The 17,912-nt window shown below is 40.8% G+C and overlaps 1 protein-coding gene across 3 annotated transcripts in view; it reads right to left on the bottom strand.

The window, feature by feature from the left end:
- NR2C2 (nuclear receptor subfamily 2 group C member 2) overlaps positions 1-17,912 on the bottom strand; it is a 102,535-nt gene that overhangs the window by 25,594 nt on the left and 59,029 nt on the right. For all 3 annotated transcript variants that reach the window (XM_040628413.1, XM_040628414.1, XM_008697836.2), the window contains one exon: positions 1,277-1,477. In XM_040628413.1, the coding sequence (XP_040484347.1) occupies positions 1,277-1,477 (201 nt within the window). The remainder of the gene's footprint in view (positions 1-1,276; positions 1,478-17,912) is intronic.

The raw sequence follows: 17,912 nt of genomic DNA, 5'->3' as shown, positions 1-17,912 counted from the left end.
TTAAGGCAGCTGGGAGTAGGACTAGAACAGGCGACCTCTGAAACCTGTTATTTCTCCTTCACTTACAGGTGACTTTCTAGGTGACAGTATTACTCATCCGGAAGAATACTGTAACTGACACCAATATGAGGAAGTGAAAAATAGCTGTTATTAAATAATGTACCAACAATAACCCTTACAATTATTTCTATATGGTAGGAATATATATAGAAATTACTATGTAGAATGACTTCTTATAAAACACCCAACAAAATCAACAGCCACCTCCTCATGAACAAGGAGTAGTCTAAAAAAGCAGGGAGGAATTTTAATTTCAGTTGCTCAGAATGTACTCTGAGAAAGGAGGCAGTATTTACTAACCGCACTATGAGGAGCCTCAAATGTGCAGTTCTGAAAGCTAAACAATACTTGTGCTCTGAACCCAGTTCTATCAGAAGAAAAAAATCCTTTCTTTTCCTTATTTTTCTCCATAGTAGGAAGTCCCTCCCTACTCAAAACACATGGATTCTTAGCAGCATTATTCACAAGAGCCAAAAGGTAGAAGCAGCCCAAACATCCAACAACAGATGACTATATAAATAAAGTGTGGTCTGTACCTAGAGTGGAATATTATTCAGCCTTAAAAAGGAAATCCTGACATCGGCTACAACTTGGATGAAGCTTGAGGACATTACGCTCAGTGAAATAAACCAACTGCAAAAGAAAAAATACTATAGGATTCCACTTATGTGAAGTCCCTAGAACAGCCAAAATCATCAAGACGGAAAGTAGGATGACGGTTGCGAGGGCTGGGGGAGAGAAGAGATCAAGAGGCACCAGTTCACAGCAGCAAGTAAGGACCGAATCAAGAGCTGGACTAGGCCTAATGACCTGGAAAAGGATGAAGTGAGATTTAGGAACAAGCCAGTCCTTATCTGGCTATGGTCAGCCCTAAGTGGGGCCCCTAAAATATCAGGCCAAGAACTGCCACTGTGCGGCCTTAGGTTAGTTAGAACAATTCTCCACTGGCCTTAGTACCAGCTTGTTCATGCTAGTCTCTTGTGGGCCACTGACTGTCCTGGCTCAACTTCCGTCCCATCTGAGCACTGCAGCTGGCTGCCTCCTGGGCCTTGCCACTCGCTTGCTGTTTTTTTACTCTAGCCAAAGTAGCAACCTGCCATACTTGCAGGTCCTCAAAGGACCTTCTAGAGATGGATTTGGCCTTTAAGGCAGAGGAAGAGTCAGAAACAAGTTTGGTAGCAGAAGTGGTGAAACAAATGCCTGTCCACAGGCTTACCTGGATCCTGCCAGGGACGAGGTTGTCCGAGGTGGTGAATATGAGCTGCTTGGCACTGGATGTCTCCGGGGAAGCCAGGATCACCTTCCCAGTTCCAGCTCCATCTGGGCTGGTCAGGATGAACTGCTGCTTGGGGGATCCGGAGGCGTCCACTGCGGTGACTATCTGGATCTTCTGTCCTGTCTGCTGGTCTGTCACAATCTACAAGACACAACATGGAGGCTGCTCTCACGGAGTATCATGCGACTTGTGTACTTGCAGGTGGTGTTCAAAGCGCTGACTGCCCAATGCCGTCCTGGAGTCAATGCTGGTCCAAGATGCAGTTTCACCAGTACGTGGTGAAATGAGAAAAATAAAACACAACTGTGAGCTTTTCAGAAACCAGTTTTTGTGGAGCTTATTTTATTTTAGGATGATATCATTCCTACTATTTTTAATTAAAATGTCCTTTGGGGCGGTGGTCGGATACTAGATGAAGGTGGTCAAAAGGTACAAACTTCCAGATTAAAAAGTACTGGGATGTGATGTACTGCACGGTGACTGTAGCTCACTCTGCTGTATGGTGCATCTGAAAGTTAAGGAGGCAGATCCTAAGAGTTCTTCTCATCACAAGGAACAAGCCATTTTTTCTTTTTCTTTTTCTATATCTATATGAGATGATGGATGTTAACTAAACTTATAGCCATCATTTCATAATATAGATAAGTCAGGTAATTACACTGTATACCTTGAACTTATACAGTGCCGTGTGTCAATTATATCTCAATAAAATTGGAAAAAGAAAATCCCTTTCTTTTATGAAATGAAGATAATAATAGATGATAAGTTTAACTTAAAAAAAAAAAAAAAGAGGCCTTGTCCTAGGCATAATAAAGTCCAGAGAAGTCCTGACCCTCACTCCTCCAGGGGCTCCCACCGTTCACCGTTCAGGGGGCCAGCTGTAGGAGTCCGTCTCTTTCCAGAGTCCCTGCCTAATGCATCAGTTACGACTGAAATAGTTGCTACAGCAAGAGGGACTTGTCATTCCTGCTCATGAAATTCTCTGAATCTGTTCTACTCCCTATCCTGCCTTCCTCGAGGCCGAGTGCCCAGCTTTGGAGCACTACCTGCTCTCTCCCTGGGGCACCAGCAGGCCCTTGGACAAGGGGAGAGGTACTACATCTCTGGCTGGAACCCCCTTCAATCTACCATACTTATGGGCAGGTCTGGCATCCATGCTACATCTTGATAGATGCTGACTTGTGAAACAGTGTTCCAAAGTTCAGACAGCAAACTCACAAAGAATCTAGCACAAGAGCTTTGCCAACTATTCAATATGGAAAATCAGACAGTGCTGGTTGGTTCAAAAGAAAATGACAAAGATCCAATCAATTATGTTTATTGACTGTCCACTATACATCAAGCTCTGTTCTTTGTACTAGGGATAGGGACATGAACACAACAGAGCTCCTACCTCGTGGAGTTAACCTTACATGGGTGAAATAGACCATGAACACTGATACTGTAGAATATTAGTCATGGTAGGTATCATAAAGAAAACTAAAAAGCAGAGTAAATGGACAAAGCATGTCAAGGGGAAGGAGGCGGGGGGCTGCTTTAAAAGAAAGATCTCTCTGATGGGGGCGATGTTGAGTAAAAACCTGAATGAAGCAAGAGAGGAAGCCACGCAAATATGTGGCAAAGTATGTTATAGGCTGAGGGCACAGCAAGTTCAAGACCAGAAGAAGAGGAAACTAGGAAGAGAAGATGCACGAACAAATCCTTAGCTGACGGTAGGGCATGAATCCCAGCATACCAGCATTTGCTACTGAAAGGTCAAAAGATCTTGAAGGCTGAAGAAGAACAGATTTAGAAAATGAAAGGAAGTGCCTTTCATTGTTACAACCTGTGGCGTACAAATTCTCTTACTTTCCTACCCAATGCTGAACTGGGAGACTACAGACAGAATGGATGACACACACTTCTCTCAGCTGCCACAGAAGGGACTCCTACCTTAGTTAAAAAGTAACAAAAACTGGCCTTTGGAAGGCCCTGATAACCTTGAGATCTGGGAGTAAAATGTTTGACTTCCTTTTCATGTCTATCAAAACTTACCTCCTTCCTAAATTACTATCCCTGTTAAGGAATGAAACAGTCATGTGATTGAGAGGGCTCTTCCATCACCAGCTATAACCAAGGCAAGGCTGGTAGAAGTCCTTCACGTGTTCATAGGTGACACACTCTGCACCCGAGTCACACAGTCACTAGCATGTCACCACCTTTGATGCTATTCCCCAGGCCTCTTGGTTGAGGCACTGACAGGTATGGGGCTGGGGCAGGGGTGGGAGGTGGGCGTGACTGGGTCTAGACAGGGACAGCTACTTTTGATGGCTATATGTAACATATCCCAAAGCTCAGATTATTCTTTTCTTTTTTCCCTTAAAAATTCCGGCTCACAGAACCCCAGGGTGACAAATATCAGCAGGCAGATACCTGTTTAATGAGACCAAGGAAACATCAAATTGAGGATGTATCCAGACTTATTAAATCTCCCATGGAGGGGTGGAGAAGAGGTGCTGTTGGTAGAATCATGTCCCCCCAAAAGAGATGGTTACATCCTAACCCCCAGGGCCTGTGAATATGACCTTGTTTGGAAATAGGACCTTTGCAAGTGTGATCAAGTTAAGATGAGTCCATACTGCATGAGGGTGGGCCCCATATTCAGTGACTGGTGTCCTTACTAGCAGGCCTGTGACAACAGAGGCAGAGACTGGAGTGCTGCAGTTGCAGGCAAGGAACACTGAGGACTTCCAGTCACTACCGGAAGCTAGGAAGGCACAGAGGGATGCTTCCCTAGAAATTTACAGAGAGCATGCCCCTAGCAAATACCTAGATTTTGGGCTTCTGGGCTCCAGAATTGCAGGAAAATAAATTTCTGTTGTTTTAAGGCACCAAGTTTGTCGTAATTTGTTATGGGAGCCCTAGGAAATGAACGTAAGAGGCAAACCATTTAATCTCTTCACTTGGGACAAATGTTCATACTCCCTGCTTGCAAACAGTAACAAATGGGGGAAGGGGAAGAACCTAAGGAGGAATGTCTTTTCTCTGTGACTTTTTTTTTTTTTTTTTTGAGAGAGAGAGTGAGTGAGCAGGGAGGAGGAGCAGAAGGACAGGCAGAGAGAGAACCTTAAGCAGGCTCCATGTTCAGCACAGAGCCCGACACAGGGCTTGATCCCACGACCCTGAGATCATGACCTGAGCTGAGAACTGGACGTTTAACTGACTGAGCCACCCAGATGCCCCTCTGTGACTCTTAAGGCCTTCCAAGCCTGGCTACACACTTAGTACTGCTACAACTCTTGTTTTGAAAAGGTACATTTGTTGCAATGTGACTGATGTATTAGGGAATATTCTGTGCATAATGTAAATCTTGTGTTTATGCATGATTTCTCCTGAGAAACAGTATACATACAGAAAGTGACCCCCAGGTGAAGTGAGCGGTATGGGAATAGCCAGCTCACTGCATGTGGTGTTGCAGCTTTCCCTGATTTCAGATCACCCCACTCACAACAACTCAGGAGCTACAATCCTCCCACATCCCCTCCACAAGCAAGTTTCAGGTCTCTTTCAAGGAAAAGTTTCATATTTATTGTCGTTATTATGTATTTCTTAACCATTTAATGTATGTCAAATTGCAATTTAAATCAAATTAAATTCATACCTGCTTCTTGACGTGTCACCAACAATTTCTGAATGTTATGCCACTAACCCCATAGACCCCCATAAGCCCTATGGTTTCCACTGCAGAATTTTGCACAGTATGGGAATTTTTAGGAACACATACATCACATCATGGCACAGATGACTACATACTCTACTGGGCCAAGGCCCTCTCTACTTCTACCCCAAAAGGACCTCAATGTGACCTGACTTACTGCCATTCTCCTTTATGTTACCCATTCTCTGTTCCAGCCAAGCTGGGCTCATCATTCATGTTGTAAAGAAGAGTCTGCAAATGGACAGCCTGAAGGCAAACAGCCACTGGATAACTTCTGCTTGACCTCCCAGAGTTTAAAATTTAAAACACTGGTTGCCAATACCTGAGGACAGAGTATTTACCATAAAAATCAGATTTACAGTTCTTGTGACAAGCTGGAACCTGTCCCCATCCTGGCCCCAAGTTCCCCTGTGGTTATCAACTGGCCGTGGCTGCCCCTTTGGATGGGGCACAAGCTCTCTGTTTGGCCCTAATTCCCACCCTGCCCACCTTCTCCACTGCCACCTGGTCCTGTAAACACAGGTTTGTGATCCTGAAATAGGGCTTTGCAGCTAGAGCCACGAATGTCATGTTCATTCTACTGCTTCCTAACCGGGTCACTGTGGAACAGTTACATGAGCTTTCTGAGCCCCTGTTTACCTATCTACAAAAAAGGATTACTAGGAAAGTGAAACGATATGTCTGAAGGCAGTTGGTACGAGCCCCAGAACATAAGAGGACCTTGATAAAAATATTTCCTGCTCTAAGCTCTCACATACTTCTCTACTCATTGGGAAGCCTTGTCTTACCCCTTTCATCTCATTGAATCTCTCCCTCTGACTTCAGCTCACTCACTCACTCAGTCATTCCTCAAATGCTTACAAAGGGTCTACTCGATGCTGGGCACTTTGCCAGATAACAGGCATTATGGAGATGGCTCCTGTTCTTGTGAAGCTTCTAGTTACGTGGAAAAGTGGCAAAAAAACAAGTAAATAGAACAGACAATGAACAGTTTGTGTTAAATGTTATGAGGGAAAAGATCTGGCTAGAGTAGGAAAGAGTAACACAGGCACTTAACTTTTTAGAAGAGAGGTCAAGGAAGGCTTCTGTGTCAAAGTGGCATTTACCACAAATTCAAGGCTAAGAAGGGAGTCAGACAAAGGTTTAGCGAAAAGTGTGTTCCAAGTAATGGGAAATGTTCTGGCATATGGAAAGCCCTAAGAGGAAGGAACTCTTAGTACTGACATCAGGGCTATGGACAATGAAGAGTGGCCCAGAAGCCTAGGGAGGGAGGTGGGCTGGCCCTGGTGGAAGTCAGGATTTCATTCCAAGTACAACGGGAGCCCCGCAGGGGTTTTGGCCTCCCAAATCAGGGTCTTCAGGTTTCTTATGCTATTTTATATCTATCTTATATACTATTCTAGACAAATACACACATTTTTAAATATATAAATATATATAAAATTTGTCAGACTGTTACAAGTCAGGGTATAATAAAGCATAACAAAGGATAATAGAAAATTTAAAGTAAAGGCAAAGAAAATCTGTTAAAAAATTTCTTTTGGCCTATGCAAAAAGGCACACAAATCTTTTACTCAAATATAATAAACTCATGAGTAGTTAGTGCTGCTCACAGGCAAAGATCAAACAAATACATTCTCCACAAATATATTCTCCATTCAGCCTCACTAACTCAATCCCTACAACATTTATGTAGATAAAATATTTAACAAAGCTTTCCTCCCCGAATAACACAAAACAGTGTTTTCTAAATACATTCAGGACTTGAAGTGAGGTAATGACGGACTTTGCATTTTAAACAGATATTTCTGGATGTTGGATGGAAAAAATATAGAACAAAAAAAGTACAAGCTGAGAAACTCTTTGGATGTCCCTGGAGGAGCCCAGGTGGGAGTTGAAGATAGGGGCTCTGGGTAGGAGAGCAGAGGACCACTGCAGGATGCATGCTGGAGGAAGAAGCAATAGCGCATGGAGGTGGGTAGAGATGTGAGGACTGGAGAACGAAGAGGCAGGAACGACTCTCGGGTTTCTAGCCTGAACAATGAATGGCATGGTGGAGGGAGCAAGGGTTGGTAGGAATTCACAAGTCTGTTTTTGGCCTGCCAAATATGAGATGCCTAAGTAGATACATCAAGTAAAATACCAGATAGGTGAGTCTGGATGGAGCTCAAAGTACATCTCTGGTTTCAACTTCAGTGTAAAGAGCTTAGAAGTCACCATTTCATCTTCATAACAAGAAAAAGCAAGATAAACTGAAAATCAATGACTTTCCTTGAACTTATCAGAGAATGTGAGTGTGCAAATCCATCCCTAATCTGGAGAGGTACATTCACAAAATCTGAGATCTGCTTAGGTGGAGAAGCCAACCTGGAGGAACATTTACAAGTTAATTACAATGAATTGCTGGAGACTTAGCACAGACTAGGATGGGAGTAAGAAACTCCTGGGGGCCACAGTTTTAGGAGGGTCAGGGGTTTTAGATCTAGGAATCCCACGTGGCTCTCAAGGTGAAGAGATGAGAAAGATTTCCTGGTGGCTCTGGTAGGGGAAGGGAAAGAATTTTTATAAAATGAACTCAAAGGTTTCTTCTGTAAAATAAACACAGGCTTATTCCCCAGGTGAAAACACTTTACTTAAGTCTTATCCCACCTGGGGAAAGGGCATTTCTCCAACTCCAGCCCCCTCAGACCTTTCTATCTTAGAGAAGGGAGTGGGCAGTAAGGGAAATTAATACACACTTGTGAAGGTTACAGCCTGCAATATGATTTATAAGAAATATATATTTGGTCATTCAGATGACAAAAATGTATTTTTCAGATATATTTGATCTTCACCCACAGTTCCTAAAAATGCTTTAGAGCCATAAAAGTGAAACGAGTGTCTTGTTACTAATGAAGGTGACTTTTGGGACCCCTACCAAGGGCAGGAACTGGTTGCCAGAAGGATCAACCGTGTGATTAAAAGGTTGGAACTTTCAGTACCCCCCACCCCAGGTGGTAGGGGTGTGGGGGAGGGGCTGGAGGTTGAATCAGCCAGTGGTCAATTACTTAATCAATCATGCCTATGTAATAAAGCCTCCATAAAAACCCAAGAGAACAGCTTTTTGGCCCTTTACAGAGAACTTCCATGCATGGAGAACCAGAACACTTCCATGTGCCACCAAGCTGGCCCCAAGCTTCACGAGGACAGAAGCTCCCTTGTTTGGCACCTTGCCCAAGGTATCTTCATCTGGCTGGTGATCTGTATCCTTTAACAAACTGGTAAACATGAGTAAGTGCTTCCCTGAGTTCTGTGAGCTGCTCTAGCAAATTAATTGAACCTAAGAAGGTCACTGGAACCTCCAATCTGCAACTGGTTGGTCAGAAGCTCAGCTAATAGCCTGGGACTTGTGACTGGTGTCTGAGGTGAGAGTAGGGATCAGTCTTACAGGGCTGAATCATTAGTCTGTAGAATCTGATGCTATCTCTGCACTGATAGTGTCAGAACTGCTTGGTGTTGTGTATGCGGGACCCCTACAACCTGACCCCAAAGTTGGAACTGGGTCCTGGAACTCTTATACGTAACCCAGGGACACAGGCCCACTAAATACTGAGATTTCATCATAAGATGACAGAATGCTTCCCCTTCCCGACACCTTACCACCCCACCAAGAGGGCTCTAGTGCACAGTGGATTACAGCTGGAAGAGCTTCAAGACACTCTCTGAGGAGGAGTATCCAAGGACGCCCAAAGTTAAGAGGAGAGACTAAGACAACGACACTAGAGGAATCTGAAGCCTCTGGACCTACAGCCACAGCAAACATCACACACAGTTCACATAAATCCTCATAGCAGGCTTAAATTTACCTCAGTTCTTACTACCTAACAGCAGATATTGTCTGGTTTTAAAAAGAATACATACAAGGCATGTCAAAAGGCAAGAAAAACACAACTGGAAGAGATAAAACAAGTATCAGAATCAGACTCCAAAAGGACAAAAATCTTGGAATGACCAAACAAGAAACTTAAAACAGAAAGATCAATATGTTAAGGTCTCTAGAGGAAAAAGTAGGCAACATGCAAGAACAGATGAGAAATATAAGAAGATGAAAATTCTCAGAAAGCAGGAAATGCTAGAAATCAAAAACAGTAACAGAAATGAAGAATGCCTTGATGGGCTCATCAGTACACTGGATACAACCAAGGAAAGAACCAGTAAGCTTAAAGACAGGTCAACAGAAACATCCCTAACTGAAATGCAAAGGGAAAAAACAATGAGGGAAAACAAAACAAAAAAACCAGAACAGAGTATCCAAGAACTATGGAACAATTTCAAGATATAACATATGCATAACTGGAATACCAGAGGGAGAATGAAGAAATATTTGAAGTAATAGTGGCTGAAAACTTTAAAAAAATTAATGACAAACACCAAAGCACAAATCTAGGAAGCTCAGAAAACATCAAGTGGATTAAATACTAAAATACTACATCTAGACATATCCTACTTGTAAGACCAAATACAAATTAAAGATATGAGGCTTCATTCTCCCTGTCAAAAATAAAGGAAGAAACTTCTTTCCCTCTCCCTTTCCTTTTAGAACTCTTTCTCTGTCTTCTTCATATGTATGTAAATCTTTATAATGGTTACATAAGCCTCTGGCCAGTCTCAAAACTCAGGAATGTTTTCTCAAGGATCTGAGAGCCATTATTTTGAAATGTAAACTTCAAGAGAGATAGCTCCCTTACCTCTTAGGCCTCTGGGAGAGTAAGGGCCTAACTCCGCACCCTGCCCCTATTTGCAAACTACCTCCCATCATAAGGATTTAAGAAAATCCCCCCCCCTCCACCCCCAATAAAACCAACTAACTAGCACAGGTGGGTCTCCGCAATTTCCATGATTAAGTTAGGATCTTGAAAACATGTATGATGTAATGGGTTGTACCTGCTCCGCTATATAAACAAGTCAAATTCCTTTCTGTCTTTGCAATTTCTTAGAAGACTGCCTGTAATGCACATCACATTCTGATTTAATGCTTACTAAAAAAAGAAAAGAAAAGAAAGAGGTACTTGGCTGGCTCAGTCAGTGGAGCATGTAACTCTTGATCTTGGGGTTGTGAGTCTGAGCCTCCATTAGGTATAGAGATTACTTAAAAATTAAATCTTAAAAAGAAGCAAAGCAAAGACAGAAGCCTGTTTTCTGTCTCTTCTACCTTTATGGAGAGGTTATCTGGGTTGGGGGAAGATTTTATTTTTTGAATTATATTTCATTAACATATTCAAACCATAGAAAACGAAAGACAAAGAGAAAATATATATATTTTTAAAGATTTTATTTATTTATTCGACGGAGATAGAGACAGCCAGCGAGAGAGGGAACACAAGCAGGGGGAGTGGGAGAGGAAGAAGCAGGCTCCTAGCAGAGGAGCCTGATGTGGGGCTCGATCCCATAACGCCGGGATCACGCCCTGAGCCGAAGGCAGACGCTTAACCGCTGTGCCAGCCAGGCACAAAGAGAAAATATTGAAAGAAGCTGCGGTGTGAAGGTGGGGGAAAGAGAAAGACCTCACCTATAGAGAAACAAGGGTAAGATTCATAGCAGATTTCTTATCAGAAACCACATAAGCCAGAAGATAGCAGAATGAAACAGTTTAAATGTTGAAAGAAAGAAACCACCAAAGCAGAATTGTATATTTGACAAAAGTAGCCCTCAAAAGTGAAGCAGAGTCCATCAGTGGATGATGACTGGATAAATTGTGGCATATCCATACAATGGGGTATTATTCAGCCATGAAAAGGAATGAAGTACTGATTCATGTGACATCATAGATAAATGAACATTATATGCTAAGTGAAAGAAGCTAGACACAAATGTCATACATTATATGTATATGAAATGGCCAAAATTGATAAGTCCATAGAGACAGAATGTAGACTGGTGGTTGCCAGAGGCTAGGGGGAGGGGAAACGGAGAAGGAACAGGGAGAAACTGCTTAATGGATAAGGGGTTTTATGCTGGACTGATGGAAATAGATAAAGGTGGTGGTTGTACAACATTGTACATGTACTAAATGCCACTGAGCTGTTCACTTTAAAATGGTTAAATTTTTTTTTTATAAAGATTTCATTTCTTTATTTGAGAGAGGGAGCAAGAAAGAGAGCATGAGTAGGGGGGAGGAGCAGAGGGAGAGGGACAAGCAGAATCCCCGCAGAGCAGGGAGCCCGATGTTGGGCTCAATCCCAGGACTCTGGGATCATGACCTGGGCCAAAGGCAGACACTTAACTGACTGAGCCACCCAGGTGCCCCTAAAATGGTTAATTTTACATCCTATGAATTTCGCTGAAAATAATTTAAAAACAACAACAGAAAAGTCAAGGAGAAATACTTTCTCAGACAAACAAAAACTAAGAAAAGTCATCACCTGCAAACCTGCCCTGTAAAAAATGTTAAAGGCTTTTCTTCAGTTAGTAAATGATACAGGTTAAAACTTGGATGTACATAAAGAATGGAAGAACATTGTAGGAATAAGTAAAAGTCAAATAAATTGCATTTTCTTATTCCTAATTGATCTAAAAAATAACTGTTTAAGTTAGTAATAGTAATATACTGGGTGATTACAGCATGTGGGTAAGTGAAATGAATGACAGCAATGTCACAAAGGATGGGAATTGGGAACACTGTTACAAGGAGCCTGTATTACATGTGAAACAGTATAGTATCATTTGAAGGTAGGCTTATAAAATAATTACTGTAAACTTGAGCAACAACTGAAAACATTTGTAAAGATGTAGATTTGATACTTTTTTTTTAAAGATTTTATTTATTTATTTGACAGAGATAGAGACAGCCAGCGAGAGAGGGAACACAAGCAGGGGGAGTGGGAGAGGAAGAAGCAGGCTCATAGTGGAGGAGCCTGATGTGGGGCTCGATCCCGTAACACCGGGATCGCGCCCTGAGCCGAAGGCAGACGCTTAACCGCTGTGCCACCCAGGCGCCCCAGATTTGATACATTAAGAGAGAAAAGGGATCATATAAGTTGCTCAATCAGAACCAGATAAAGCAGAAAAAGGAGCCTCTGGCAACAAAGAGAAAACAGTTACGCACATGGTTGGTATTAATCCAAATATATCCATAACCACTTTAAATGTGGATGTTTACATATACCACTAAAAGACTAAGACTTGTTTGGTTAAAAAAAGAAGACCCAACTATAAATCGTCAACAGGAAACCCTAGACACAGACAGATCAAAAGTAAAGGCATGGAGTAAGACACCATGCTATCATTAATCAAAAGACAGCTGGAGTAACAGAATTGAATTTAAAGACAAAGAAGACTTCAGAACAAGGAAAATATCAGGCATAAAGAGGGGCATTACATGATGATAAATGGGTCAATTCCGCAAAATACATAACAATCCTAAACATGTATGCACCTAACAACCGAGCTTCAAAATACATGAGGCAAAAACTGGTAAAACTGCCAAGGAGAAATACAGAAATCAAATATTATAGTTGTAGATATCACTGTTTCCCTGTCAGCAAGGTAGATTAAGCAGGCAGAAAAATCAATAAGGATATAGTTCACTTGGACAGCACTATCAATCAACCTGATATAAATGACATTTATAAAGTAATAGTTCTAACAACAGCAGGGTACACATTCTTCTCAAGCCTGCATGGAACATTCAGTAAGACAGATCACACTCTGGGCCACAGAATATACCTTAAGATAAAATAGGAATCCAAAAGCACATTCTTAGACCACAATGGAATTAAACTAGAAATCAATAATAGAAAAATAGTTTTTAAAAATCCCCACACATTTAGAAATTAAACACAGAAGAAGTCTCAAAAAAATTTAAAATATTTTGAACCAAATGGAGTCCACAGCAGAGGTCCGGGCCATAAATCTCTATTTGGGAATTACTAGTATAAAATGACATTTAAGCCACGGGCTCAGAGAAAATACAGAGAAGAGATAGCCTAGAATGGAGTCCTGAGGGATTTCAACATCTAGCAGTCTGGCAGAGAAGGTGCAGCAAAGAACTACAGCCAATACTATAACAGCCCAGAATCATTTCCTATTTTATATATTTCTTATTTTTATAAGTTATTTCCTGTAAGCTTTCCAAATATTATTCCTCCTATTAAACAGATACTTAGCTGGTTGACTGATCTTGGATATTTCAGTGCAGTGGGTCTAGAAAAGCCTAATATTTTAAGGTATGTATTTACACTTGGATCATAAAGTACATTTAATGTAAAAGATAATCATAATAAAATTAGATATAACTTTCAAAAAGCCTATTGGTTGAAAAGTAAAGGGGGTAGAGTTATGGCAAAAGATGGGGAAAAAAGTACTTTATTATTTATGGTTATATAAAATTTAAGTATCAGCTTGGATACTCAAAAACAGAGTAATTTTTATTACATATTTATGGATGAATAAGTAACAGAAATGCAAAACTTATACACCAGTGATATTTCACCTACAGAACTAAAAAAGACTAAACAGTATATACAGCCTAATACATAGTTAAGTGTGCAGGGAAATGGGCACCCTCAAATTGGGCTAGTGGGAATATAAGTTGGCACAACCTCTTTGGAAGGCAGTCTGTAAGTGACTGTCAAAATTACACATGGACAACTCAGCTAACATCACACTCAATGATGAAAAGCTAAAAGCTTTTCCTCCAATATCAGAAATAAGACAAAGATGCCTACTGTTGCTGCTTTTATTCAACATAGTACTAGAAGTCCTAGCCAGTGCAATTAGGCAAGAAAATAAGTAAAAGGCATCCAGATTGAAAAGGAAGAGGTAAAACTGTCAATATTTGCAGATGCCATGATATTATGCATAGAAAATCATAAAGACAAGGGGCCCTGGGTGGCACAGTTAAGCGCCTGACACTTGATCTCAGCTCAGGTCTTGATCTCAGGGTTGTGAAGAGTAGAGAAGGGGAGGGGAGGGGATCCTAAAGACTTCACCAAAAAACTGTTAGAACAGGCAAATTTGGCAAAGCTGCAGGATACAAAATCAAACTACAAAAATCTGTTGTGTAGGGGCTCCTGGGTGGCTCAGTTGGTTGGGCGTCTGTCTTCAGCTCAGGTCATGATCCCAGAGTACTAGGATCAAGCCCTGCATCAGGCTCCTTGCTTGGTAGGGAGCCTGCTTCTCCCTCTCCTTCTGCCTGTTGCTCCCCCTGCTTGTGCTCTCTCTCTGTCAAATAAATGGATAAAATCTTAAAAAAAAATTAAAAAATAAAAATTATTTAAAAAAATCTGTTGTGTTTCTATAATACACTAATATGAAACTATCACAAAGAGAAATTAAGAAAACAATCTTATGGGGCACCTGGGTGGCTCAGTCGTTAAGCATCTGCCTTCAGCTCAGGTCATGATCCCAGGGTCCTGGGATGGAGCCCCGAGTCAGGCTCCCTGCTCAGCGGGAAGCCTGCTTCTCCCTCTCCTTCTGCTTGTGTTCCCTCTCTTGCTGTGTCTCTGTCAAGTAAATAAAATCTTAAAAAAAAGAAAAAGAAAAGAAAACAATCTTATTTACAATTGCATCAAAAAGAATAAAATACCAGGAAAAAATTTAACCAAGAAGGTAAAAGAGCTGCACACTAAAAGCTGTAAGACATTAATAAAAGAAACCAAAACCACAAATAAATAGAAAAATATTCTGTGCTCATAAATTGGAAGAGTTAATACTGTCAAAATGTCTACACTACCCAAAGCAATCAGATTCAATGCAATTCCTATAAAAATTCCAATGGCATTTTTCACAGAAATAGAACAAAGCAATCCTAAAATTTGCATGGAACCACAAAAGACCAATAGCCAAAGCAACCTTGAGAATAAAAGAACAAAGCTGGAGGCATCACGTTCCCTGATTTCAAAATTTCAAAATAGCTATATTAAAAGCTATAGTAATCAAAACAGTATAGTACTGGCATAAAAACAGACATGTAGATGAATGGCAAAGAAGAAAGAGCCCAGAAATAAACACACACATATATGGTCAGTTAAGTTATGACAAAGGAGTCAAGAACATAGCACAGGGAAAGGACAGTCTCTTCAGTAAGTGAATAATATCGGGAAAACTGGACAGCCAAATGCAGAAGAATGAAACAGGACTATTATTCTACACCATAAACAAAGATCAACTCAAAATCAAAGGAAGACTCGGGGTGCCTGGGTGCTCAGTCGGTTGGTTAAGTGTCTGTCTCCTGATTTTGGCTCAGGTCATGATCTCAGGGTCGTGAGACTGAGCCCCACGTCAGGCTCCCTGCTCAGCACAGAGTCTGTGTGGCATTCTCTCTCCCTCTCCCTCTGTACCCACACCCCAACTCACATTCTCTCTCTCTTTCTCAAATAAAGTCTTAAAAAAAAAAAATCAAGGGAAGATTTGACTTTAAGACCTGAAACCATAAAACTCCTAGAAGAAAACATAAAAGAAAGTAAACTTGACATCCGTTTTGGTGATTTGACACCAAAACCAAAAATAAACAAGTGAAACCTATATGAGACTTTAAAAAGCTTCTGCACAGCAGAGGAAACCATCAACAGAATGAAAAAACCTACTGAATGGGAGAAAATATCTGTAAATTATATATCTGTTAAGGGGTTAGTATCCAAATTATATAAAAAACTCAACTACCTCAACAGCAAAAACCAAACTGATTAAAAAATGGGCAGAGGATCTGAATAGATGCTTTCTAAAAGAAGACAAAGTTGGCCAACAGGGACTGAAAAGATGCTCAACATCATCAGGGAAATGCAAATCGAAACCACAATGAGATATCACTTCGCACCTGTCAGAATGGCTAGTATCAAATAATAATAATAAAAAAAAGGCAACACGTGTTGGCAAGGATGTGGAGAAAAAGGGGCCCTCATGCACAGCTGGTAGGAATATAAATTGGTGCAGCCACTAAGGAAAACAGTGGCTTTAATTTTTTTAAAAATTAAAAATAGAACTATCATATAATTCAGCAATTCCACTTCTGGGTATTTATCCAAGGAAAACAAAAACACTAGCTCAAAAAGATATATGCACCTCCATGCTCATTGCAGCATTATTTACAATTGTCAACATATGGAAACAATCTAAGTGTCTATAGACGGAAGAGTAGATGAAGAAAATGTAGTATGTGTGTGTGTGTGTATTTACTGATATACAATTGAGTATTATATTATACAGCCATAAAAAAGAATGTAATTTTGCCATCTGCGACAACATGGACAGCCCTTGAGAGCAGTATGCTAAGTGAAATAAGTCAAAGAAAGACAAAGACAAATACTATATGATCTCACATGTGGAATATTTAAAAAAAAAAAAAAAAGAGCTCATAGATACAGAGCACAGATTGGTGGCTCCCTGAAATGGGGAGGTAAGGAGGGGGGTCAAAATGGGCAAAGGAGGTCAAAAGGTACATATTTCCAGTTATAAAATAAATGTCATGGGGATGCAATATACAGCAAGTTAACTATAGTTAATAATACTGTGTTGCATACTTGAAAATTGCTAAGACAGCAGATCTTTAAAAAGTTTTTAGTATGAGAAAAAAAAATGTCTAACCGCGTATGGTGATGGATGGTAACCAGACTTACTGTTGGTGATCATTTCACAATATATACAAATATCAAACCATTACATTGGGATGCCTGGGTGGCTCAGTCTGTTGGGTGTCTGCCTTCTGCTCAGGTCATGATCCCAGGGTCCTGGGATCAAGTCCCACATTGGGCTCCCTGCTCAGCGGGGAGTCTGCTTCTCCCTCTCTCCCTCCCCCCTGCTCGAGCTCTCTCTTGTGCACACACACACACTCTCTCTCAAATAAATAAATAAAATCTTGAAAAAAAATCATTATGTTGTATACCTGAAGCTAATATGATGTAATAGGTCAATTACACCTCAAAAAAAAAAAAATTACACATGGTTACATCCTTTCTCCCAGCAATCCTAGTTTGAGGAACTGATTCTACAGATGTGCTAAATTAAACAGGTAAAAAGTATTCACTGCAGCATCCATGGGATATCACAATTGCCACTCAAGAGAATGAAGGAGCTATTTCTACTACACAGAACTACCTCTAAGAGATGTTAAAACAAAAGAGTAAGGTGTAGAACAGTACAGAAAAATGTCCACATGCATGAAAAATACGCTGTACATATTTACATGTATGCTTTTGGTCTCTATGTACAGCCTGTCTCTGAAACAACAAATAAGCAATATGGTAATGGTGGCTACCTCCTGGGAGCAACCTGGGTGACTTGGGGAAGAGGAGGAAGGGAGATGCATCATTTACTCTGCACCCTGTTTGGTGCCGTGTGATTCTGTTACAACAATGAGTACCTGAGGGGGGCCAGGAGAACATCAGAGCAAGAAAGGAAACGTCAGATGGCTGAGGACATGGAAAGGACAGAGAACAAGTACTGGCATTCAAAAGGGATGTGCCGGAATAAAGAGCTAGTAGAAGAGAGAAATAGGGAAGGAAGTGCTTTAAGAACCCAAGTAAAGATTTCAAACTCTTAAAAAATACATAATGGCAGAAGTCCTTCCTAGTAAAATGTGAAACTTCAATATATAAAGTAGATAAAACAAGTATTTTATCACATATTTTATAAGTTCAAATTCAAACATTTCCTTAGGTCAAACACTGAATACGATGCTCTCAAAACACAAACTTGAAACGGGGAGTATAGGAGTATCTCAGGCAAACCTTAAAATACCCAGAAACAGCAAGAGAAGCTTTATACCAAGGTCTGCCCTCAACCATGAACATGGCAGTACAAGTGAGCACACCAGTGATCTCCAGCATGTCAAATTTGGTATATGACATGTTCAAGTATGTTTTCTTTTAATCTATCTTGATTACTTTAAAAGCCGGATTAAAA

The sequence above is a fragment of the Ursus maritimus genome, unplaced genomic scaffold (assembly GCF_017311325.1).
Source record: "Ursus maritimus isolate PB19 unplaced genomic scaffold, ASM1731132v1 scaffold_14, whole genome shotgun sequence".
In the NCBI taxonomy this organism is placed as follows: domain Eukaryota; kingdom Metazoa; phylum Chordata; class Mammalia; order Carnivora; family Ursidae; genus Ursus; species Ursus maritimus.
Note: the sequence above shows the minus strand (reverse complement) of the source record. Positions and strands in the feature narration are given on the sequence as shown.